The sequence below is a fragment of the Mizuhopecten yessoensis genome, unplaced genomic scaffold (assembly GCF_002113885.1).
Source record: "Mizuhopecten yessoensis strain PY_sf001 unplaced genomic scaffold, ASM211388v2 scaffold2249, whole genome shotgun sequence".
Taxonomy (NCBI): domain Eukaryota; kingdom Metazoa; phylum Mollusca; class Bivalvia; order Pectinida; family Pectinidae; genus Mizuhopecten; species Mizuhopecten yessoensis.
Genome location: NW_018404452.1, coordinates 27,114 through 54,721, shown reverse-complemented (window position 1 = coordinate 54,721; position 27,608 = coordinate 27,114). Strand labels below are relative to the sequence as shown.

General features: G+C 34.8%; 1 protein-coding gene across 1 annotated transcript in view; it reads right to left on the bottom strand.

Annotated features, from left to right (window-relative positions):
• The window catches only part of LOC110445369, a gene marked incomplete at its 5' end in the record, with an annotated part of 208,636 nt that overhangs the window by 155,266 nt on the left and 25,762 nt on the right, over nucleotides 1–27,608 (bottom strand). Inside the window, 11 exons of the mRNA XM_021489943.1 lie at nucleotides 1,555–1,679; nucleotides 5,477–5,687; nucleotides 7,085–7,200; nucleotides 10,518–10,728; nucleotides 14,940–15,044; nucleotides 17,277–17,396; nucleotides 19,943–20,053; nucleotides 20,853–20,966; nucleotides 21,408–21,604; nucleotides 22,855–22,913; nucleotides 23,745–23,848. Of these exons, the coding sequence (XP_021345618.1) occupies nucleotides 1,555–1,679; nucleotides 5,477–5,687; nucleotides 7,085–7,200; nucleotides 10,518–10,728; nucleotides 14,940–15,044; nucleotides 17,277–17,396; nucleotides 19,943–20,053; nucleotides 20,853–20,966; nucleotides 21,408–21,604; nucleotides 22,855–22,913; nucleotides 23,745–23,848 (1,473 nt within the window). The remainder of the gene's footprint in view (nucleotides 1–1,554; nucleotides 1,680–5,476; nucleotides 5,688–7,084; nucleotides 7,201–10,517; nucleotides 10,729–14,939; nucleotides 15,045–17,276; nucleotides 17,397–19,942; nucleotides 20,054–20,852; nucleotides 20,967–21,407; nucleotides 21,605–22,854; nucleotides 22,914–23,744; nucleotides 23,849–27,608) is intronic.

Below are 27,608 nucleotides of genomic sequence, written 5' to 3'. Positions count from 1 at the left end.
TACATGTTGGTTGACGTTATAAGTGACCTATCGGTGCCCAAGGTTGGCCGTTACCATTTTGACACTAATTACATTAGTGTTAATTATCTGTGGTATCGCAAGTTGACAATTTGTAACGGTATACAGGATTATATAAACACAGTACCCCTTTACATATAATTCGGGACACTTAACGTATCGATTTGATTCTTTTAGTACCACAGATGACTCCTAAATTTAGGATATGGCCACATCATGTAGTCAAAATCTTTACTTTGCTTTACAATCCGTATTGACATACTGAAGTTGTCAATAGATTTTTCATTCTTTGCATATCATTACTGAAATTTCTAGTCACGTGTGTATTTCAAAAGCTCAACTACAACCAGAACTTTCCTTGCAAGGTTCACATAGGATATTTGCTTAAAATTGAAATGTCTTTCTTTTAACAAAAACTTTATAGTTTCTGCATCAGCTTTTTAGAAGTTAAAATATGCGCTTCCTTGCATCGTATCATCGTATTTCAAGTGATTATATTGAAAAAGGACTAAAAGTAATAAATTCACACGTACTGAATCTGTTGAAATCACAATACCGGTACTAAAACAGTAATTAGATTGAAATTGTTCCGAAGTTCGGATTCCGTAACCCAACAAATGTTATCAGATATCCATTCAGGCATTTTATAAATAACCTTCAACAATAATGTTTTACATTACTTATGACAAAACAATGATAAAGGTATGAAAAAATACACAGCTTAAACTAACCATATACTCCCCGTCATTTTCGAAATTCCAAAGGTTATGTTCTTTGCACCCCTGCCATTTGTCATGGAGAATTGAAGGAACATGTGATGACAAAATTAAAGACTCTGTACGTGGCCCCTTACTAGTAATTCCAGTTGACTAGGGTGATCCTTTGGTGTAACCAACAGAATCGCATGAAGCTTACAGATAGCATGCCAGAGGTGCAGAGAACATAACAGATCGTAGCTCCTGCGTTTCCTGAGGACGGATCTCCTTTGGATACACTCGAACGTCCGATTAAACACCACAGTTTTCCTTTGATTACAGAGTCAACAATCTATTTGAAAGATCGTCTTTCTTTTGTTTTCTTGTAATATTTAACGATTAACTTGAATATATTTTTATGTTATGGAGATATAACACAAAAAACTGGAGTGTACTCTAAATAAACCGCGAAGCAGTTTATGATGAGAGTACACTCCGTTTTTTTGTGTTGTATATAGCTCCATAACATAAAAAATATATTCAAGTTAATCCTTAGAATTTAATCTACTATACACAATCCCTGTGGAAATCAACTTTTATTGATGGACTCTTTTCTGTTAGAAATTATTACGCCGCTGTGCTGTAGCAGCCAATCAAAAGCGACGTTACAAACGGCGACGTCATTTTTTACGTTATGAGATGATAACATACATTTTTAGGCCAATGAAAAGGTTTGTTACAAGAAAAATTAAATTAAACTGAATATGATAACATAAGTAATATTAGTTATGAAAGACAGATGACACTCGTCATTGCCAGTTGCAAAATAAATAATAAATACCTTGCTTAACTGGAGAGTAGGATACATTAAACCCGGAATCCTGGAAAGCAAAGTCACTCTGAAATAACACAGTCATGTAGCGAGTGGTAGATCGGAATGGGTATGGTAGGACATCTCCCGTCAACCTGAAAGCAGTGAAATAACATATTGCATATTTGATTTCCGGAAATGTCAAAGTCTCACAATACACTTGATGAACAGAATTTTGAATGGGTAGGGCATTTTACTGACCACCTCTGGAGTCAATAAAATGATAAGTCTATAGAAGGTACAATGTAATGCTGTATATAATGCAGATTAATCATGTACTGATCTTAAAGGAGGTAAATATTTGCTTTACTTTATGACAATTCAAATATGATATCAAATAAAAAAGTCTATGAGCACATAAGCCGTAAATCCCTTTCGTGATTTTTTAAGAAACCAAATCATGTTAATATGAAATGATATCAGGTCTCAGGAGGGTTGGATTGCAGACAAGATGCAAGTCATATCACGAACTTTCCCTTTCTTTACAGGAATATTCCAAAACCGACGCCAATTATGTTAATGTGTCACAATGAATTCAATACTCAAAATCCTGCTCCGACTATCGTTCGTTAGAGATTGCGGCTGCTAGAAGACAGATACAATGTTCCGAGAATTGCAGGTTGGTGAAAATATCGACAAGTCGTATGGTCGCAATCATGATGTAATTATCAAATCTTTCATTAAGCGATGCAAAGGTCCATGTTTTACTATGACCCTAGGTATGCTTAGTTGTTTCACTGTAACTGCCTCGCTTCTCGTCTTGGGCACATGACATTACTTGCATTTGACCATGACGTTCGACTCGGGTATAGTGGATAAATCCGCTGGAGTGTACTCGATTTTGAGTTCGATTTTTTTATATGTTTATTTCTCTAGCAGCGTTTGTATTATTGCCTAGTTATATCATTAGTAGCTAATAGCGCTAGCCTATATTCCTGTTTGTAGTTATAGTCTATCGCATCGGTGACGGTATAGGTAGGCTATTTCCCTATTGGTATTCATATGCATTATCACACCTGGTATAGCTGGCCATTTTCATGGTGGTTTCGGTCGGCTTGAATAATGAAGGGACTGTGATATGGAAACAGTAAATTATGGACTCAAATATGTTACTTTCAAGAAGTCCATGATACTGTAAGACAATTGAAATAATCACACTTGTTTTACAATCTTCATATTGTATTTAACCGTTTCCTTCATTCATATTGTAAATGATTGTGGTAAGCGACTGAAGAAGATGGGTTTGCATTTTTTTTATATCAATCTCAACAGGATATCGTGTTGTTCAATGACATAACAGGATATCGTGTTGTTTAAGGACATAACAGGATATCGTGTTGTTTAAGGACATAACAGGATATCGTGTTGTTTAAGGACATAATAGGGTATCGTGTTGTTTTATGACAAAACATGATATCGTGTTGTTTAAGGACATACCATAAAATTGTGTTGTTTAATGACATAACAAGGTATCGTGTTGTTTAAGGACATAACAGGATATCGTGTTGTTTAAAAACATAACAGGATATCGTGTTGTTTAAGGACATAACAGGATATCGTGTTGTTTAAGGACATGACAGGAAATCGTGTTGTTTAATGACATAACAAGGTATCGTGTTGCTTAAGGACATAACAGGATATCGTGTAAGTTTAATGACATAACAGGATATCGTGTTGTTTAAGGACATACGAGGATATCGTGTTGTTTAAGGACATACGAGGATATCGTGTTGTTTAATGACATAACAGGATATCGTGTTGTTTAATGACATAACATGATATCGTGTTGTTTAAGGACATAACATGATATCGTGTTGTTTAATGACATAACAGGATATCGTGTTGTTTAATGACATAACATGATATCGTGTTGTTTAATGACAGACAGGATATCGTGTTGTTAAATGACATAACATGATATCGTGTTGTTTAAGGACATAACAGGATATCGTGTTGTTTAAGGACATAACAGGATAGTATGTTGTTTAAGGACATGACATGAAATCGTGTTGTTTAATGACATAACAAGGTATCGTGTTGTTTAAGGACATACCAGGATATCGTATTGTTTAAGGACATAACAGGAAATCGTGTTGTTTAATGACAAAATATGATATCGTGTTGTTTAAGGACATACCATGAAATCGTGTTGTTTAATGACATAACAAGGTATCGTGTTGTTTAAGGACATAACAGGATATCGTGTTGTTTAATGACATAACAGGATGTCGTGTTGTTTAATGACATAACAGGATATCGTGTTGTTTAAGGACATAACAGGATATCGTGTTGTTTAATGACATAACATGAAATCGTGTTGTTTAATGACATAACAAGGTATCATGTTGTTTAAGGACATAACAGGATATTGTGTTGTTTCATGACATAACAGGATATCGTGTTGTTTAAGGACATAACAGGATATCCTGTTGTTTAATGACATAACAGGATACCGTGTTGTTTAATGACATAACAGGATATCGGGTTGTTTAAGGACATAACATGATATCGTGTTGTTTAATGACATAACATGAAATCGTGTTGTTTAATGACATAACAAGATATCGTGTTGTTTAAGGACATAACAGGATATTGTGTTGTTTCATGACATAACAGGATATCGTGTTGTTTAAGGACATAACAGGGTTCAATGACATAACAGGATATCGTGTTGTTTAATCACATAACAGGATAGTATGTTGTTGAAGGACATTACGTCGTCTGTATATCTTAATATGATCGTGTTGTTTAATGACATAACAAGGTATCATGTTGCTTAAGGACATAACAGGATATTGTGTTGTTTCATGACATAACAGGATATCATGTTGTTTAAGGACATAACAGGATATTGTGTTGTTTCATGACATAACAGGATATCGTGTTGTTTAAGGACATAACAGGGTATCGTGTTGTTCAAGGACATAACAGGATATCGTGTTGTTTAATGACAACAGGATATTGTGTTGTTTCATGACATAACAGGATATCGTGTTGTTTAAGGACATAACATGATATCGTGTTGTTTAATGACATAACAGGATAGTATGTTGTTGAAGGACATTACGTCGTCTGTATATCTTAATATGAAATAAAGCAATGTTTTTTACCAGTCTTAATAAGCTCTTTGATAAATACAAAATCACAAAAAATGTAACAAGTTGGCAAGGAAAGGAGTTATTCCCATATAAATACCCAGTTTGATCGAAAATCTTGCCACTGAACCCTCATGATTAAAGATATGTAACCCCGAGGGTTGATATTCCCCTATCTCACCCTCTAGGTGAGACTATACGACTCTTTCATTTTCATGGATGTAGGACAGGTAAATTCCATCCGAGGGTGGAATTTCCCTATCATACACCCTTGGGCATGAAAGAGTAATTTTCTCTCATTCCAACTTCCAGAATAATCTCAGAAATTATATGAGGTTTTTGGACGAAAACGAATTCGTCAGCGAGATTTAGAATACCCCATACTTGCAAATAGAGTTTGTGCAGAAAAAATAATCTTATTTTTCTAATGTGACGGTAAATATATCGTAACAGGTTTCAGATTCATCACGTTGCCTTTTCCGCATTGTGGGATCGGTGTTTTCCAAAATTGTGACTTCTCGTCATTGTTGAGCCATTGTGACGTCACGCCCATGTAAGATAGACTCAGCGAGCATGGCTAGCGTACATGGCCATCGTTATCTTACATGGCTGGACATGAGAGAAAAGGATATTTCACACTGGTAAAAGTGTGGATACACCTGTCCAGGGTAAGAAAACAGGATATCTAACAACGGTACAATAGTGGATACACCTGTCCAGGGTAAGAGAAAATCAAATCACGATGAGTATACGGGTAATATATTTCATCAATCGTAACGATTCACAAGTCTACTCACGTGGCTATTCGGTTTGAGCTCATATCCAATCCATCATATACGTAAAGGTAATCATAACGATTTTCTGTGGCGAAATGAGAGAAAGTCAACAGGACAGCTTGGTCTGGTAACATGGTAATTAACCAGGTAAAGTCAGAGAATTTGTCATAGAAATTAGGGTAATTTGGACTGGTGAAAGTTCCTGTCGGTCCACTAAGGTAGATCACAGGGTCTGCAAAAAACAACAACACCACAATGACGCAAACTATTGTAGAACACAAACACAAATATATATATTTTTGAATTGGTTGTTTTGTTTTATCTAATGTATATCAACTTTGTTAAAAAAATATATATTTGAAGGGATTTCTGTAAATAAACCCTTCTTGTCCTGTGTTTTGACAACATTTGAATATAAAGAATTAATTTATGTATTGTCTTTAGATCTTGACAACATTGCATCCTGAAATTACTACGTAGTATAGACACACATATACTGTCATTATATTTTGACTTTTTAGTTTATATATTTGATCTTTTGTTTGATATAGCCCTATATTTGAAACATAAATATACATATCATGGGAGTTTATCATTTGTTTTACATTATTTATAGAGTTTCCCCTACGAGTGAATGCAGGTGATCATGTTAATCTAACTTGAGTTAGTTAATTATCAAATTATTTAAAAAGACGGTTTAACGAGTGCCTTATACAATTTGAAAATGAACTGACGAGAGTTATTTTCTGTAGGAGTAAATTATGTTCGTCGATAATAAGTCATCTATTTGTAAGATGATATTTTAGCAGCAAAGGCGACTTTGTGATACAGTTAGTTCCAACATCAAATGGAAAAGTTTGATCAGTAACACAAATACATCTATTATATTATTGATAAAAAATATATCGAGTAAAAGTATGCTTACATACATAACATCCTATTATTATTCGTGAGTACATGTGTACCAAACAATGGTTGTAACAAAGCTATACTCACCTTTAGTTACAGTACAACAAGTATGGTTACCGTATGGTGCTTATCAATTATTTTTGTAGAGGTGAATATGTGATTTGATAGACGTAAGAGAAAGAGATCTCAGTTCCATAGAACCACACCTTTACCCAAATTGTAATATTGGATGCTAAATGATGTTTCAATCAGGATACCGATAAAACCTATGAAAAATTGTATGACGGAAAGTACTGCATTTGGCAGGGATCATTGTGACGTTACAGTTGAACTGACGTCATCAAATGAATACTGACTTGCTGTTATTAAACATAATAACACCAAGTCAGAACACAAACCATTGACCTCCAGGTGATTATGATATAATCAATGGGAATATTGGAAAATATGTGGGTCATCTTATATAAGAAAATACCAACGTCAACACTTTGTTTAGGTAATGGAAACTAATTAATAGATATTCAAATATATAGATATTCAGATCACCTGTAAAGGTTTTCTTACTTTATCTTGTTTTTTCTTCTAAAAAGATTAAGAGATATAGGTAGTAACATCATTTTTTAAAAAATATTTGAAAGGTATTTTTACTTTAAACAGTACCGTGCTGACCTTAATTATAGAAACTAACTGGACATCTGAACCACAATGGAATTTGAATACCTGAAGTGTAATGAGCCTTAAATCCCATGTCCACTGTGCTGGAGTCACTAACAAACTGAACGGTCATGTTTGGACCAGTGGATTTGAATGGGCCCGGAATGTAGTATCCCGTCGAACTGAAAAGGAAAATCAATATGTTACACAATACATGGTAAGCGCTTGAAAATAAGATATTGATGTTTAGACACAATGGATGATTATATGAATACAGGAAAATAACAAAGATGTTATAAACCTAGGTTTTGACCTACATTATAAAGCCGTATAGGGCAAATAATGAACAAAGAAAACAATTACAGGAGATCCTGAAAAAAATACAAGAAAATATATAAATCGATGATTCAGAATATAAAACGTCTTATGCTTCATCGTAAACACCCTCCCTGTCAATCAGAATAAAATCCTACGAAATCTAAATATTCAATATATAACCTCATATTAAGGACTATATGCACCGAATTTATCATCAAGCGCAGAATTCGTTTGATTTTGGCTCGTATCCGCTGTACTATAACGGATGACCCAGTCTTTGCAGAAAGTCTATTGCAAATTTTGGTTATCGTCCCATTACCAACTAAGGTCAAATAAGAGCGTCCCTTCACATGCGTTATGTATTCATACATTCGCAAATATGTTGATCGACAGGGACTAAATATACATGAGAGATTCTTTTTACCTTTTGTACCTATAAATTTAAAATTAGTTTTAAAAAGTACAAGAGGAGCACAGGATGTATATCGAGTACTCATTAAAAACAATACTCAACCAGCTGCACAGGTAAAATGGCATCTCTCATTAGGAATAGTTGTGGAAGATTGGAGATTAGTTTACAAATGTCTTTTTGAGACCACTGAAAACTCAAAGCTTTTATGGTTACAATATAGGATAAACCATAGAATTTTGACTACTAATTCATATACACAAAAAGTTGGTTTAACTGAAAATGGAGATTGTACTTTTTGTAAAACAGAAAGAGAAACTATAATACATCTTCTGTGGGAATGTGATAAGACCCAGGAATTACTCCAAAATTTTCAAATATATTTAAATACACAAAATATTGATTTAGTTTTCGAAAAAAATATGTTTCTGTTTGGCAAATATAGAGATAATCAAAAGGCTCATATAGCAGATAATTATTTGCTACTTATAATAAAACAATATATTTACAATTCTAGATGCTTAAAGAAAGATTTACAATTGAATACTTTGAAAACTCACATACAAATGGGAATTAGAATACAAAATCTTATATACCAACAGAAAAATAAATGTGATGAGTTTCAAAGGATATGGGGCAAATGGTCTCTGTTCTTAGAATAGATATATGTTTTTTTTTTCTCTTTTTTCTTTCTGGCCAGCTGCTTTTGCCTTTGCCTAGATTTCCCTCTTTACTTTTTTATGTGTAGGTACGAAAGAATGTTTCTTCACCGCTCGATATATATGTATGCTGCATTATTATGCATACATGTGATGCATTGTACAGTATGTGTATAGGTGTGGACGTGTGTGCAGATGTATGTACATGTATGTATGAATGATGCATGTATGTATATGCAGTGTGTGTGGAGTATGTATGTATGTGTGTGTGCGCGTATGTATGTGTATATATGTGGGTATCTTGTGTCTATATGTTGTATGTATATGTTCTTAAGCATACTTTTGAGTATAGGAATGTGGGCCTAATTATGTACTAAGGCTTATATGAATTGAAGGTGAGACGGTGTGGAGACAGGAGCACAGATGTGGATATATGTATGTATTTGATGTGTTTTTGAAATTACTTGTATAATATGTTGATGTATGTTTAATATGTATATGTCTATGAAATGAAAAAAATCAATAAAAAAAAAAAAAAAAAAGTTTCATGTAAATCGGTCAATAAATACCAAAGTTATCAGCCAGGAACACAATTTGTTGACCGAAGGACAGACAGACAGAGTGACTACTATAGGGCACCCGTATCTCAAATACGGGGCCCTAATTATGTGAGAGTTATGATCTGATATCTGTCTATTTTGTTTGGTATGGTTATAAAGTAGCAATGCAGAGCAAATATAAAATATTTCGTATTCAATACCTGGCTACCTATCGAGTAACTGACATTGATTGGTTTTTGATTCCTGGTGCGCGTGCCGTCGATAGAGCAGAACACGCTTAAATTTCCAGAAAACCTGGTTTTGATTTCCCTTTCCTTATACTTTTCTGAGTGTTTTATGTAAATGATACATTTGCTCATGTTTTGTCCTGGTTTAATCAAGGTTTAGTTCGAATTAACTCATTCACATTTGAACTCTTCCAAATCAAAGGTTGGAATAGTTCATTATAAAATTTCAGGGGTGAATGAGTTAAAGGTTTGTTGACACTTCAGTATTGTTATATATTTTTCAAGTATTGATCTGGTTTAAGGTAGAAAAGAAGACAATACCTCAGCCATAACGTAAACCAATCACACTCCTGTCATGCAGGTTGCTCATTTCACACGTAAATGTAACGGAACAACTGTGGCAACGAAGGGATAAGTTTATAACTTTTACTGAATCAGAAATTATTTCGATTATTTATTTTTTCAAATGAAATGAAATGAATACGCACATTTCCAAAGAAATCAAATTTCATACTATCATAAACTTTTCAACATCGCAATCCTGACGTCATGCCATGGTATTTTGACGTGGCATTGAGGACAACCTTCAATAATACGTTACGATGCAATGAATTTCATTTCAAAATTTTTCATTAAATCAGACAGATTTTATGGGACTAGGTCAGCAGGCTCAGCCTGGAAGAACATACATTTCAAACAAAAACTGATAATTAAATGAGAATTAGCATTGATTGGGAACATACAGTATACAGATAAAGGTAAGTAGGAACATTTATATAAAACCAACCATTGCTGAAATTAGTGCTTATTTGTTTTCCACTGAATCCCACTAAATGTATGCATGGATATATACAGTTCTTGGATCATCATCACCCACACTCCAGATTTCAGTTTGACGCGGTGGTCTATACACACCAACACTATGTGTTTGCAAATCAATGTATATCCAGACGAGGAGCCATGTTCATACAAACATACACTCAGTCACAAATATGAATTATCGCTATATCCAATGTTGCCGACATGTCTTCTTATTGAATAATAACGTGAAACCGGTTGATACTTTATTATGTTAATTATAAAACATGGGTCTATTAAATTCATATTTAAAATATGAATATAGTGCGGCGTATTTAATGATTTATTTTATTTATCAATTGTGTATTTTTAAGTTGAATTATATATGTATTTTATATTAATTTGTGCAGCGCTCTAGAGTTCAAAATAAAAATTGATATTTACTAAAGCCCAACATTTAAATCGACATAAAAATCATTTATAGCAATTAACATTAGCAAATAATTGATGGAATCGATGTCATCTTACCTAGCTATTTCAGTTGAGAAGACACTTCCTCCATCGAAAACTCTTACGTAATCAAGCCCTTCCTCGAGTTTGAATTCTGAGAATGTCAATAAAACAATGTCATCCGTTCCCATTGTTATTACCCATGTTCTATCCACTAGAATAGGGTACTTCATAGGGTAATTCGGCGAGCTGAAGTTGCCATCCGGTCCTTGTAGGTATACCATTTTATCTGGATGTAGACAATGGAAAAACTTCATCAGTTTCACTTCACCATGTGTATTATTAAAGTAGAAAGAACTGCACAGAATCAGTATGTTCAGATAAGCACTCTTCATCTAATCAAAGAACATGAAATCGAGCGGAAATTCTGTAAACGAGGTTATAACTGCGCATGCGTATTAAAGCTTACAGTCATAGATCATTCCATGAGCGAATGAACTTAAAAAAGCATGCGAACATAATCTGTATTCAGATATGTACACAACATGAAATACGTTTATAAATACTACTTGGTACGTTTTCAGTATCCACTGTATCAGATGAAAGACTGAAGAGTTAGGAATGACCTCCAGTTACTTCATTATACATACCGTTATGAATGACCTCGAATTACTTCATTATACATACCGTTAGGAATGACCTCCAGTTACTTCATTATACATACCGTTAGGAATGACCTCCAGTTACTTCATTATACATACCGTTAGGAATGACCCCCGGTTACTTCATTATACATACCGTTAGGAATGACCTCCAGTTACTTCATTATACATACTGTTAGGAATGACCTCCAGGAATGACCTCGAGTTACTTCATTATACATACTGTTAGGAATGACCTCCACTTACTTCATTATTCATACCGTTAGGAATGACCCCCGGTTACTTCATTATACCTACCGTTAGGAATGACCCCCGGTTACTTCATTATACATAGCGTTAGGAATGACCTCCAGGAATGACCTCGAGTTACTTCATTATACATACTGTTAGGAATGACCTCCAGGAATGACCTCGAGTTACTTCATTATACATACTGTTAGGAATGACCTCCAATAACTTCTTTATACATACCGTTAGGAATAACCTCCAGTTACTTCATTATACCTACCGTTAGGAATGACCCCCGGTTACTTCATTATACCTAGCGTTAGGAATGACCTCCAGTTTCTTCATTATACATACCGTTAGGTATGTCCTCCAGTTACTTCATTATACCTACCGTTAGGAATGACCCCCGGTTACTTCATTATACCTACCGTTAGGAATGACCCCCGGTTACTTCATTATACCTACCGTTAGGAATGACCCCCGGTTACTTCATTATACATAGCGTTAGGAATGACCTCCAGTTTCTTCATTATACATACCGTTAGGCATGACCTCCAGTTACTTCATTATCCATACCGTTAGGAATTACCTCCAATAACTTCATTATACATTCCGTTAGGAATGACCTCGAGTTACTTCATTATACATAGCGTTAGGAATGACCTCCAATAACTTCATTATACATACCGTCAGGAATGGCCTCCAGTTACTTCATTATACCTAGCGTTAGGAATGACCTCCAGTTACTTCATTATACATACCGTTAGGAATGACCTCCAGGAATGACCTCGAGTTACTTCATTTTACATACCGTTATACATGTAGATTAGCAGTAAACATTAACATTGTTTGCGTGTTAACGTTTGCTGTCACTAAGTTCATTAATCTGACTAGATGATATGCATTTACTTCGTAAGTATATTGCTTATGATGTTAGTCAGACAGGCTTAACACTTTTTGTGAACAGTTTGAAATGACAATTAAAAGGAGCGAGAGGAGAGCAGAACAACTGTGAGTGTGGAGGGGAGAAGTGTAAGATCAAGGTATGACGCAGCAAGGAGATGTCAGGGTTTTGAAAAAACATCATCACCAGCAATAACAACAGGGGCTCTTGGACTACCGGATGTTTGGTGTGAAGTCGAGAAAAGCATTTTTTTCTTTTGGAATAAGTTATGCAATGCCAGTACTGACTTCGTTTGGAAAAACCTATTTCTTATCCGAGTATGCAACTTTGTATTTGGAAAGTACCTTTTCTGTAGTGCCAGTTTTATTAAGGATATATCAGGCACAATGTTAACTTTCATCTTTAACATGCAGTTCAAGACAATGGAAGCTCTTTGTCAAAAACGTTACTGAACAGTTTTATTTCAATGAATGGTGTTGTGAATGGGAACACAATGTGCTACTAAGTCATTATAAGTGCATACATCCGTATATGGGCCCAACCCTCTGTGGGAATTAAGCTTGAAATATCCAAAACTGACATGGGCACTTGCGGAATTAGTAAAGCTCTCATATAGGACATGGGCTGATTGTGTAATTTGTAAATTGTACCGTAAAGCAACAGACAACATAGCAAAGACTTCCTTATACATGTACAATGTCCATCTTTATTCAGCAGTAGGGATAAGCTTTTAGAGCATGTTGTACATACGCTAAAGGTTATTGATTATGTTAAATTTGATTTGTTGGAAGAAGACGATCAGTACCTGTTTCTCTTAGGTAGTAGAATGGTGATGGAAACAGATGATGATGAATGTGAGAACTGCATCATCGGAGTGGCACGCAGTGTAGAGTAAATGCTTTCAGAAGTCAACAGTTTTCTTGAGAAGTGAATCGAAACGTCTGAGAGGTCAGTTATACTGACCAATGTAGTATGTAAATAATCTGCAGTGTTAATAACATAACGATATGACATTTATATACCTTGTTTTCTATAATTGTACGAGTTAATTATTGTAACAGTTCACTCGTGTAAGACATGTAATCTCTATATGGAGGAAATAAAGAATATGTCTATCTTACCTAGAGTACAGTAAGGTTTAGTATCTTAAATGTTTTACTTACCTAGAGTACAGTAAGGTCTAGTATCTTAAATATGTTTTACTTACCTAGAATACAGTAAGGTATAGTATCTTCAATATGTTTTACCTTCCTAGAGTACAGTAAGGTCAACTATCTTAAATATGATTTACTTACCTAGAGTACAGTCAGGTCAATTATCTTAAATATGTTTTACTTACCTAGAGTACAGTAAGGTCTAGTATCTTAATTTTGTTTTACGTATCTAGAATACAATAAGGTATAGTATCTTAAATATGTTTAACTTACCTAGAGTACAGTAAGGTCTAGTATCCTAAGTATGTTTTACTTACCTAGAGTACAGTAAGGTCAATTATCTTAAATATGTTTTACATACCTAGAGTATAGTAAGGTCAGGTGTCTTAAATATGTTTTACGTACCTAGAGTAAAGTAAGGTCTAGTATCTTAAATATGTATTACTTATCTAGAGTACAGTAAGGTTAATTTTCTTAAATATGTTTTACGTACCTAGAGTACAGTAAGGTCAATTATCTGAAATAGGTTTTTCTTACCAAGAGTACAGTAAAATCTAGTATCTTAAATATGTTTTACTTACCTAGAGAACAGTAAGGTCAATTATCTTAAATATGATTTCTTACCTAGAGTACAGTAAGATCTAGTATCTTAAATATGTTTTACTCACCTAGAGAACAGTAAGGTCTAGTATCTTAAATATGTTTTACTCACCTAGAGAACAGTAAGGTCTAGTATCTTAAAAATGTTTTACTTACCTAGAATACAGTAAGGTCAATTATCTTTAATATGTTTTACTTACCTAGAATACAGCAAGATCTAGTATATCTGAAATATGTATTACTTACCTAGAGTACAGTAAGGTCAATTATCTTTAATATGTTTTACTTACCTAGAGTACAGTAAGGTCAATTATCTTAAATGTGTTTTACTTACCTAGAGTACAGTAAGGTCGGGTAACTTAAATATGTTTTACTTACCTAGAGTACAGTAAGGTCAATCATCTGAAATATGTTTTACTTACCTAGAGTACAGTAAGGTCAATTATCTGAAATATGTTTTACTTACCTAGAGTAAGTTAAGGTCTAGTATCTTAAATATGTTTTACTTACCTAGATTACAGTAAGGTCAATTATCTTTAATATGTTTTACTTACCTAGAATACAGTAAGATCTAGTATATCTGAAATATGTTTTACTTACCTAGAGTACAGTAAGGTCAATTATCTTTAATATGTTTTACTTACCTAGAGTACAGTAAGGTCAATTATCTTTAATATGTTTTACTTACCTAGAGAACAGTAAGGTCTAGTATCTTAAATATGTATTACTTACCTAGATTACAGTGAAGTCAATTATCTTTAATATGTTTTACTTACCTAGAGTACAGTAAGATCTAGTATCTTAAATATGTTTTACGTACCTAGAGTACAGTAAGGTCTAGTATCTTAAATATGTTTTACTTACCTAGAGTACAGTAAGGTCAATTATCTGAAATAAGTTTTACTTACCTAGAGTACAGAACGGTCAACTATCTTTAATTTGTTTTACTTACCTAGAGTACAATGAGATCCAGTGTACTGGTCGCCACACATACAGTATGATGCGACGTCATCCGGACATGTTCCTCCATTGTGACAAAAGTCGATTCCACAAAATGCTGCAAGGTAAAAAAAACATAAATTAAATCCCCTCCTCAAACAACACGTTTCCCCAAACAATAATGAATTGATTGTTCCTTATCGTTTATCATTTAATATTGGATTGTCGATTTTTTCTGTTTATCTAAATTATTAAAGAAAAAACCCCATTGTAAATCGGCTTTAACACAATAGCATTACCAAACAACGGACTATGACGTTCGTCGACTGCTGTTGATGTAGTTTCATACTTGCTACTAGTTTTCTTTTAATCTGAAAGACTAGTAGTTTAGACAGGAAATTGTTCCTACTGTAGTCCAAACCATCGGGGAAAGAATCTTAAGTTGCCAAACACGAGACTAATAACTATTTCTGTGTTGTTGATGCTGACACAATCTGGAATATATCGAAACATCTGGACAATTCTAACCTGTACAGTATTTTAAATGACCTATTTCTATACCATTCATACTAATCTGGTGAAGTTGGTCAGCATGGCACTGTGTGTAGTGACCGTGACTTTTGATTAATCACTGTGTGTAATGACCGTGACTTTTGATTTATCACTGTGTGTAGTGACCGTGACGTTTGGTTTATCACTGTGTGTAGTGTCCGTGACATTTGATTTATCACTGTGTGTAATGACCGTGACTTTTGGTTTATCACTGTGTGTAGTGACCGTGACTTTTGATTAATCACTGTGTGTAATGACCGTGACTTTTGATTTATCACTGTGTGTAATGACCGTGTCTTTTGACTTATCACTGTGTGTAATGACCGTGTCTTTTGACTTATCACTGTGTGTAATGACCGTGTCTTTTGATTTAGCACTGTGTGTAGTGATCGTGACTTTTGATTTAGCACTGTGTGTAGTGACCGTGACTTTTGATTTATCACTTTGTGTAGTGACCGTGACTTTTGATTTATCACTATGTGTAGTGACCGTGACTTTTGATTTATCACTGTGTGTAGTGACCGTGACGTTTGGTTTGTCACTTTGTGTAGTGTCCGTGACATTTGATTTATCACTGTGCGTAACGACCGTGACTTTTGGTTTATCACTGTGTGTAGTGACCGTGACTTTTGATTAATCACTGTGTGTAATGACCGTGACGTTTGGTTTATCACTGTGTGTAATGACCGTGACTTTTGGTTTATCACTGTGTGTAGTGACCGTGACGTTTGGTTTGTCACTTTGTGTAGTGTCCGTGACATTTGATTTATCACTGTGTGTAATGACCGTGACGTTTGGTTTATCACTGTGTGTAGTCTCCGTGACATTTGATTTATCACTGTGTGTAATGACCGTGACTTTTGATTTATCACTGTGTGTAATGACCGTGTCTTTTGATTTATCACTGTGTGTAATGACCGTGTCTTTTGATTTAGCACTGTGTGTAGTGATCGTGACTTTTGATTTAGCACTGTGTGTAGTGATCGTGACTTTTGATTTAACTCTAACCAAACATCAGACTATATCTGTTAAAATTCCCGACGTGCTAATTTGTTTATATCTGTAAATATGTATCAATATTCTAGTGTTCTTTTATTTATCAGATTATATATACAATTTAACCTTTATTCTATATTCATGTTCTATATGTACTATATATATACACGTGTGTGTGTGGGTATGAATGTCTGACATTTATGTTCTTTCTTCTGGAAAAGGCTTTAATAGGCGGTGCTTGCGCCTGATCCAATTGTATCTAAATGCAGTAAAATCGATTTGAATGAGATGTATAATCCTCCCTTGTTTATTGTGTAACCTCACATAAAATAAAGAATCTCCAAATCAAAGTGTTTTAGTATATTTTTATTATTCTAGTGTGCCACATATTTTTAGTTCAAGATCTACCACCGATAGTATTGAATGGTTAACTTTCAAAGCTGGCTTTTAAGTAAAGTTTCTTGCTTTCCAAGTTTTAAAGATTATCTTTCTCATTTCCCCCTAATTTCAAGTTTATCCATGATATATACCTTAGGTTCAACTGATATTTTTGTCAATAACATGTTTTTAATATTTAGATACTTAAGGACATACCTTCTTTATACTATTTTACAATAAAAGTTTCTCATGTTAAATCAATATCTGACCTGCTGATGTTTAATACCCTGTTATAATTGTTCTCGCATGTCAAGCATGATATATTTCAGAGGTATAGGAAACGTCAGTGAGCATAACTCCTGGTATTTCGAGAATGTAACTGTAGTAATTTCCGTTGCTACTAAAACCTTTCTGTGATACTTACGCATTTCGCAGAAACTTCCGGCATGCTTGTCATCACACATACAGTAGGCAGCAGCGGTATCATTTCGGGGGATGCATGTTCCGCCGTTAAAACAAAACTCGTCCTCACACACATGTGTTTCTACAAAAAGCAATCATGTCATATAATAATGATTATAATAATAACAATAATTCGAGGTTCTTATATACAGCTTTATCACAGCCTATCTCGTAGGTCGTCTCAAAGCGATTCACAAATTATTATCCGTGGTTATAGGGCCCCTGCAACCAGGCAATGTCTTTCTCCACTCCCTGGGGAGCATACAGCGGGAGCTGCCATTTCGGCGTTCACAGCTACCATTCAACAATTCTAGCACTGCCAACCACGTACTCATTTACAGCTGAGTAGACTGAAACAAGTGGAGTAAAGATTCTTGTTCAAAGATACACCACAGTGCAGTGCCGTGACTCAAACCCTGAACCCTTCGGTCACGAGCCCGGCTTCCTACCAATAGACTACCGTGCCTCCGTGACTCATATCAATCAAAGTGACGTCACAATTATGAATTAAGTCTCGCTATCGTTTCATCAAAAGGAAATTAACTCGATATGCTTCATCTCACTATATTATCAGGCTATTACCCATATGCAAGAAATCAATCACCATGTTCTATATTAACGGCTGTAGTTATACTCACTATTATGTTGATATAAACAATGAGATGATATACATAATTTGTTAGCATTTGATATAGCGCCCTATCTAGCTATCATAAGCCACTCTAAAGCGCTTTACAGTACATATATATACAATTAATACAATTAGCATAAACATAAATCAATGCAATTTTTGAGGAATTCTCAGGAGTTGCCTTATCAGGCGCTAACTACTAGTCCTATGCCACCTGGCTAATATCGCCCTATGTGTGTATGCGTGCGTGTGTGCTGGAGATGTATTGTGTTCTGTTTGAATTGGGACCGTGCTTCCAACGGCATCTTTTATAGTGTCACCTCACTTGAATGCTAGAGCACAGATACCCGCAACATCCACCCCAGACCATTGTATACTCCACCTGGGTTGTTGGAGTTGTGTGGGCAGGAGAAAAACACGTTCTCTGAATATTCCATGCGAATGACGACTTCGGGGATCGACCCCCGGCCGCCTACGTGGAAGGTCGGAGTATTGACCACTCGACCAATCCGCCCAGATTAATTAACGAATGAAAGTGGAAGTGTATAAATGGTTCTAACAAAGGGCTTTAATTTTTGTTTGCTTTCTATATCTGACTTTGTAAAAAATAGAGAATCTTACATTCGTGTCCATGTCATAATGAATTTAATAATTTGATAAAACATGAGCCTGTCAAATCAATTTAATGAGCATGTTTGATAAATGCAATATGACATAGACACGAATGTAAGATTATATTTACATGTATCACAAAACATTCATAATTTGAAAAAAACAATGGTTAACAATTACATGTTGTCAGCCGACTCTCACTACGTAAAACTCAAAGTATTAATTCCGATCATAGTATTGCCGTTCAGCGCAGTGTAAAGTAGTTCCAGATGTTTTTGTAATAAGGAACAATTTGAAATGCTAAGAAAATAATAAAGAAAATGACCACTCAAAATATATTAAACATATCAGTAAATGTATCATGTGGTATTGTAAATAAAAGTAGTTCTTGCTGTAGCGTAGGATTATGTTCCCACGGTTTTGACCAATCGCAGGACCTTTATGTTTAATTAAACGTGTGTAATACCATATTTTTGTAACATGGCCGTATGACATAGTAAACTAGGTCAGTTATGTGATAAACTGCATTATATATTGTTAGATTAATCAAATGATGAAGAATCTGAAAATCGTTCTCACCTATCTGATTTTGTTTCAAATCTCTCAAAGATATTTCCTAAATAACCTACGGAATGGTAGCTAATTTAAAATCCTTCATAACAGTTCTTGTGTCACACATATTTTCTTTTGTCTTTTCTCCTGATCTTTTGTTTTTGCATCTTTTGATATATACGAGATACGTGAATTGATGTGATTTAAATGTAATGTTCAATACCCTTGTTATAATGCCCCTAGTTCTATTTTCCGGTAGACCCTCGTTATAATGCCCCTAGGTCTATTTTCCGGTAAACCCTCGTTATAATGCCCCTAATTATATTTTCTGGTAAACCCTCGTTATAATGCCCCTAGTTCTATTTTCCGGTAAACCCTCGTTGTAATGCCCCTAGGTCTATTTTCCGGTAAACCCTTGTTATAATGCCACTAGTTCTATTTTCCGGTAAACCTCGTTATAATGCCCCTTGGTCTATTTTTCGGTAAACCCTCGTTATAATGCCCCTAGTTTTATTTTCTGGTAAACCCTTGTTATAATGCCCCAGGGTCTATTTTCCGGTAAACCTCGTTATAATGCCCCTTGGTCTATTTTTTGGTAAACCCTCGTTATAATGCCCCTAGTTCTATTTTCCTGTAAACCCTTGTTATAATGCCCCTAGCTCTATTTTCCATCTTGGTTACCGGCAGTATTTCAAGATCCTTCTTTTGACTTTATCGTACTTTTTTAGAATTTCTTTGCACATTTATCACTGCGAGAAGTTCACTTTAAGAAATGGTTGCAGTATAACGAGGTTTAACTGTAATATGATAATTGGAATGAATCTGTAACTGACCGCAGTGATCTCCGGTGGACCTGTCATCACAAACGCAGGAGTAAGCATCGGCAACTCCTTCAAGGCATGTCCCGTTATTGTAACAGGATCTAGAACCACACACGTCCATGTCTATAATAATAACACAAAACACAATAAGTTGTCTATAATAACACAAAACACAATTATTTATTTATAATAACATTTTAGGAATTTTAATTAGTCATGTTTCATGTATACAAAATCATTACCTATCAGAGAGATTCGTCAATTTTTTTTAAACTTAACCACAATGTCTACACATATGAACGCTCACACAAACACAAAATTTACTTTACACACACGTGTGCATAAACAACAAATCCTAAAAATAAAAAAAACCCGTATACACAAACACAGCCATATGTAAACAAACAAACAATAAGGATAGACACCAAAACATTCTGACAACCAATCCAGCAAACACACACACATAGAAATAAATAGCTATTTAAGGAAAAAGTACTCGAAAAGGCATGCTTAACAATTTGATAGATGTAGGAAATACCAGTCATTTAGGTCCATGCGTGTTTGGAGTTTTTGAAAGGTATACGACACATTATTATTAGCGCGTGTGTTATTACTATGAAACTGATTTACCACGTTTTGTTTTTATCGAAACATCAAAGTCTTTGAAGACAGCGCGTGACAAATGACGTGATATTGATAGTTTTTATAAGATATATTGCTACTTGAGATCAGCGCATGCGTAGTGACTTTGAAGACTAGTATTCACCACATTACTTAAACTAATACATGCTATGAGACACCATACTCATAATCAATAGAGTCATTGAAATCTCGAGTACTGCGCATGCTCACTTCCCGTCGTACCTGTTATCACTATAATAGTATCATTTAAAAAGAATATATCCAAAACATGACCTCTGACCTTCTGAGCAATCTTTCCCGCTGTATCCGGACATACATAAACACGTGTAGTCTGCGAAGTAGTCGTAACAGGTACCGCCATTTAGGCAGGGGACTTTAGCACAGTCATCTGTTTCTGTAAAAAGGACACTACATATATATATATCCCTTAACTGAGAAAAACCTTGAAATTGATTAAAGAATTGAAAAACAGATAGTCGGACGAAAAAGCCGAAATGTTAATGGTTATTTTATTTTGTGTTTTTTGCCGTTTATGCAACAAATTAATATCTATTGAAATAATAGTTTATATCTCTCAATGATCATTTCTATTCAAGATGACACATTCAAATCGATTAAAATCGGTTTTTCGAGTTTTTTTCTGGATTTTTCTTTACCACACAAATTGTAAAACAACTGAATCCGTATATCATTAGCTATTTATTTATTGTTTCTGACCTAATATTTGCTATTTGTAATACAAGCCAAATGTCGTTATTGGTAAATACAAAAGGCTTAAGCGCAAACTTGATTCGCATTAAACATTGTACAATTTAAAATATGTTAATAACCTTACTTTGTATGACCCCTTGAATTGTATTGGGCAAGATCTGTAAATAGTCTTGCGAAGTGTTGGTACTGTTCGGAGAGTTCTCCACATACTCAATAATCGCCTCATTGACAACGTCACTAATCACAAGAACTTGTGTTCCGGCCATTTCCAGTTCATTTTTGAAGAACTCGATGATATAATCAACAATGGTGCTTCCATTACTGAAACATTAAATATAATCAATGTATTACAAACCTATTTCTGTATCCTGATTATAGCGCTTATCACGACTTAGATATAACGCTTAATTCTCACTACATTAAAAGGAGTTTCTTCATAAAGTTTCCGATTGAATATAGTGTGGATAAGACAATTTATCAAAGCGTTCAATTTGTTAATAGTTCTTTATCATTAAACTGTGAGTTTACTTAAACACACATATACAAAATGTCAGAATGCTATGTTTATATAAAAAAAGTAAAATGTAACGCTTGTTATTTACGTTTATTTAAATGTTTGCATTTTTGAGATGGTTTTGCGTGGCGTTTAAGACATTTCGACAAATTAACGCTTATAAAGGTGTTATCTTAAAAAATGATATTAAATGTGCTTGAAAAGCACAAAATTATACATAATATAAATATAATGTTATGCTACAGTATCTTAGGAACGAAAAATAGATTCAGTCATTGGCACGTGTCTACTTTTCTATAAAATATTGTTATTTTTTATTGTTATTTGATAGATCGTTATCTGGAATCCAAATGATAAAATCATTTACAGCAAGTCAATGTGGTATGTTTAGGATACGCATTAGTGTTTCTACTTAAAAGATCCTGAACATTCAACATGTTATCTAGAAAATGACAAAAAGAGACAATCGGTTTATATAGAACAGGACCCTAAAACAGAAATCGACACTAAAAACAGAAAACAAGGAGACATTTAAACAGGAACTGAACGTACACTCAGAACGGACCGAGTAGACTAGAATGAGTATCATGGTGAAACTAAAATAGAAATCATGGTGAAACTAAAATGGGAATCAAAGAGACACTTTAACAGGAATCATGGTGAAACTAAAATGGGAATCAAAGAGACACTTTACCAGGAATCATCGTGAAACTAAAATGGGAATCAAAGAGACGCTTTAACAGGAATCGAGGAGACACTTAAATAATAGGCGAGATGACAATGAAACATGATTTAAAGACATTGTGAAGCCTAAGTTTTAAGGTAGAAATTTAATGGACCAGGACTGTGCCTCTCCAGGAAATACGACATGATTTGTTTACTTATGAAACGTCACGTTATAGTCAAGAAGGAAACCTCCGTGTTATTAAGGTGCTGACAGTGTTCTAGACCAAGACAGTGTAAAGGTGAAGTGAGCAATTAGAGAAGGTTATCACATCATAATAATATATAATAAAATGGCTAAAAGGAACGCAACAAAAGTCATAATAGTACTTACCTGAAACCGAGAACCGTAGTGTTTGTTTTATTGAATGAATTGAGAATTTGCCCATCCATCTGAAAGGTGTAAAATATGAAAACATTAGTCCATTGAGATTCTATAAGAAGACAATGACCTGTATTGTGGTTCTTAATTACTATCATAACGGTTTTTATAATATTTAAATTCTATATACGTATGGCTTCAATAGTAATGACGAAAGTATGCTCAAAGACTTGTATTTAATTCGAACATGCGTATGACTTAAATTGAGAGCAAAAAGGAATTAGGGCCAATGCGGACAAGGGAATCTACCAATGTGTTTCATCTGTTTATCAAGAGAGAGACATGACTATTTAGATATCACACATGTAACACATAGATAAAACCATGATCCTACGTCACAAAATACATAACAGAAACCCAGCCGGTCTAAGGGATAGGTGTTAAGACCAGCATACTATGTGAGCAATAACTCATTTGCTACTTCAGTATATATTTTTGCTAATATCTAAATGCAATAATGTTTGCTTTTTAATACTTGTTACATTTAATACACCATGTATGCTAATCGTAAGCTTACAAATATATCTTTTTTTCATAAAACGTCATAAGATATGAGATAATTTGTTTGGTTGTGACGTATCAGTATATACCTAGATCAATACAATATTTTCGAATAGTTCTTACATAAGTGAAATCCAACGGAAAACAAAACCTACACGTCACACATTTCATAGTTCTCGGTAATTGAAATAATTGAACATACAATATTTCGCAGTTGAAAGAAAACCTAGCAATATCAAACTCAATATGACTTAATTATGCAAAATGTTGTTGAAGATTTTTTTCTTTTTAGCCAATACTTACTATGTCGTGATCTTCTTTCAATGTCCTGTTTTACTTACCATGTCAATAAAGGCCGCCTCTTTATCCTTGTACTGTTGACTGCTCTTATTAAATAACTGAGCATCGAAGCTCTCGTTCAAAGACAGGCTCCCGTTGTATTCCACTAAAAACAAATGTTAACACGCTTAATTATCTTCCGTCAACCTTCAGAGTATGACCGAAGCTACAGGTAAAACTTTATAAAATGAAAACTGATGCATTCATATGGCATTTCAGTGAGATAGCACTATAAAGTCGGCATTTGATCAGTGCTATCACAAGGAGACAAGTACACCAACATACCCTGTCTCCTGCATGCATGCACGCATCCACAAACTATACGGAGGCATGTCCGTAAATGATCTAAGCTGTTAAAAGGACGTTAAACAAAATAAAACCAAACAAACCAAGTATTTATATGTCTTCATTACCACCATATCATCTTTGAATGCCGACCACCTGAATGTTGCTACCAGTATGTCTTGGTGTTTGATGTCACTTTGCAAATAACGTAGTGTTGATATGACACTGTAAAATTGTAAAGAATGTGTCGGAATCCCAGGTAAAACTACAGAAGGAGCACATATAATGATTGACTGGGAGTTTTGCCTTAGCTCCGTATTCAGTTGTCGTGGAGTACAACTGGCACTGGTACTGCCGTGAGTATGCTGATAAAACGTGTTGAAGTCGGCAGGAAAGTCAATGGGCTAGCCTTGTTTATATCTTTTTTATTCTGTCAATCTTCAAGGTTTATGTGCTTAACATGAAAGGTCTTCCTAGCATGGCCCAGTTGTTCAAATGGTGATTAACTGAATCACTGTTTAACGACATCGTAATTTTACATGTACATTTACTCTACTGAATACTATTTATCTGGAAAGTTAGAACTAGGTTGATTATTGCATTTCAAAGATACACAAAAGTTGAAATTTGCGCTAATCACTGATTAAGCTAATCACCCTTTGAACAACTGGGCCCTATTTGACGTTGTAAGATTGTAATCGTACGATTGTGCGATAGGTTTCTTGGTTGATATCTAGGATTGGTCTGTAAATTAGTACGGTTTCGTATTTAAATTGATATCTTTCCTGATGTAAGTATGTTGGCATATTTCATATTAATTTACATAGTTTTGTTTCTAACTGTCATAGACATACCACGTAAAATTTGTTTTGAAACGACCTTAATCGGCAGGTGTGTGTATACGGTTATGTACATGTACAGAGAAAAATGTAAATAAAACATCCCTACCTGTTACCAGTAAGTAACCTGTTAATTACAAACTATATTCAAATCACTTCGTACGCGTACTAGTACCGTACCTGACAGAACAACCCCATTATTGACCGTTCACAGTTTTGTTTTGATGTTTTTGATGTGAGAAAGTATTTGATAAAGAGCAAAATATACTGATCGGATATACGTGTACGATGCACCATATTTCACTCCATCCCTCCGGATATTGTCATCCCGAAACATCAGCTGGACCCGTAATCATGAAACAGTTTTCACGCTCAAGCATGAATTTTGTTCTCAAGCCTAATTTCTTGCTTCGTTTTTAAATTAATAACAAATTCTTATATCGTAAATGATACGGGAAAAAAATAAGGAGACATAAAACGAAATACTGTTTTAAATGTTAACATTTGACTCTTCGATCGTTTGACATGATTTAAGCGAGTTACAAGAAAGTTTGAGCACAGAATTCATGCATGAGCATGAGAGTGATTGCATCAATACGGGCACAGATCTTACTACATCACACGGATGTTTGTGTTCTGTAGTACAGTGAATGATAAATCGACCAGTTGTGCGCACTATGTACAGACGTTGTGTGTACTCTGCAAATGAAGATGTGCGCACGGTAATGTTGGTGCACTAAATGTTAACGAAACGCGTCTATTCAGAAGACGTTGATTTTAACATTTTACTTAAATCAGTAAACTGTAACTTGTAAACATCACAGCTGTGACAGGTTTTTAAACAGGAGTAAATGTTAAATATAACATGTGTTGTAGTCCTTAAATGGCCTAGACTGTTGATAGGAAGTTAGACACAATAAAACAAGCTAATCTATAACTGTATCAAACTAGAAACTGTTAGCCAAAGGTTAACTATTACCACCACTCCTACATTAACCGGAACTGTTACCTAAAGGTTAACTATTACCACCACTCCTACATTAACCGAAACTGTTAGTTAAAGGTTAACTTATACAACCACTCCTATATAAACCAGAATACCACCACTCCTATATAAACCAGAAATGTAAGCTAAAGGTTAACTAATACCACCACTCCTATATAAACCAGAAAAGTAAGCTAAAGGCTAACTAATACCACCACTCCTACATAAACCAGAACTGTAAGCTTAAGGCTTACTAATAACACCGTTCCTACATAAACCAGAACTGTTAGCTACAGGCTAAATAATACCCCAGCTCCTATTTAAACCAGAACTGTAAGCCAAAGGCTAAAAACCCCGCTCCCATATAAACTAGAACTGTAAGCCAAAGGCTAACTAATACCACCACTCCTACATAAACCAGAACTGTTAGCTAAAGGTTAACTAATACCACCACTCCTATATAAACCAGAAATGTAAGCTAAATGCTAACTAATACCACCACTCCTTCATAAACCAGAACTGCTAGCTAAAGGTTAACGTATACCACAACTCCTACATAAACCAGAACTGTAAGCCAAAGGTTAACTAATACCCCCGCTCCTACATTAACCAGAACTGTTAGCTAAAGGCAAACTAATACCACCACTCCTACATTAACCAGAACTGTTAGCTAAAGGTAAACAAGTACCAACACTCCTACATAAACCAGAACTGTTAGCTAAAGGCTAAATAATACTCCAGGTCCTATTTAAACCAGAACTGTAAGCCAAAGGCTAATTCCCCCGCTCCCATATAAACCAGAACTGTTAGCTAAAGGCTAACTAATACCACCGCTCCTGCATAAACAAGAACTGCTAGCTAAAGGCTAAATAATACCCCAGCTCATATTTTAATCAGAACTGTAAGCCAAAGGCTATTTCCCCCGCTCCCATATAAACCAGAACTGTAAGCCAAAGGCTAACTAATACCCCGCTCCTAAATAAACCAGAACTGTTAGCTAAAGGTTTACTAAGACAAAGCATGGGAAAGCAATCCATAGTCTCCCACCAGTAGTGATTTCTTTATTCACTGAGCTGTACACTTATTTTAGTATATAGGTAACTGACATACATTCTGTACTCCCTCCCAATGCCAAAACCTACTTGCAAATCAAATCTTGTTAGCCCAGGAAGTTAAGGAAGAGATGCTAGGACAACGATATTTAACTAAGTGTCATAACCCCTGAAAAAGGGTCGAATCAACAAATACTTCCTTGACGTACGACATTAGGTGTGTGTGTGTGTGTGTGTGTGTGTGTGTGTAATTACAACACATCTGTAAACTTTCACAGAAATCGGCCCAGTAGTTTATAAGGAGGGAGACACAGTTATTTTTCCAACATAGGGCCATATCTCCTTTTAATTGGGTTGGAATGAAAAAGTACTACGTGGATGCACAACATCAGGGGGCAGTTAACATATCTGTAAACTTCCGTTGAAATTAGCCGCATAGTCTTGGAGGGGTTGTCTGGACAAGATTCTTTTGAACAAAGGACTATAACTCCGTAGAAAAGGTTCTAGTTGGATTTTTTTTATCTGGATGCACAACATCAGGGCCCAGTTGTTTAAAAGATGATCAGCTTAATCACTGTTTAACGTTATTTTTCAACCTTTAATAATTTCGTCAATATACATGGTAAAACTCGTAATTTTACACGTAATTTTACTCTATTAAATACCTAATATTGCTGTGTTTCCTCTAATCACTGATAAAACTTA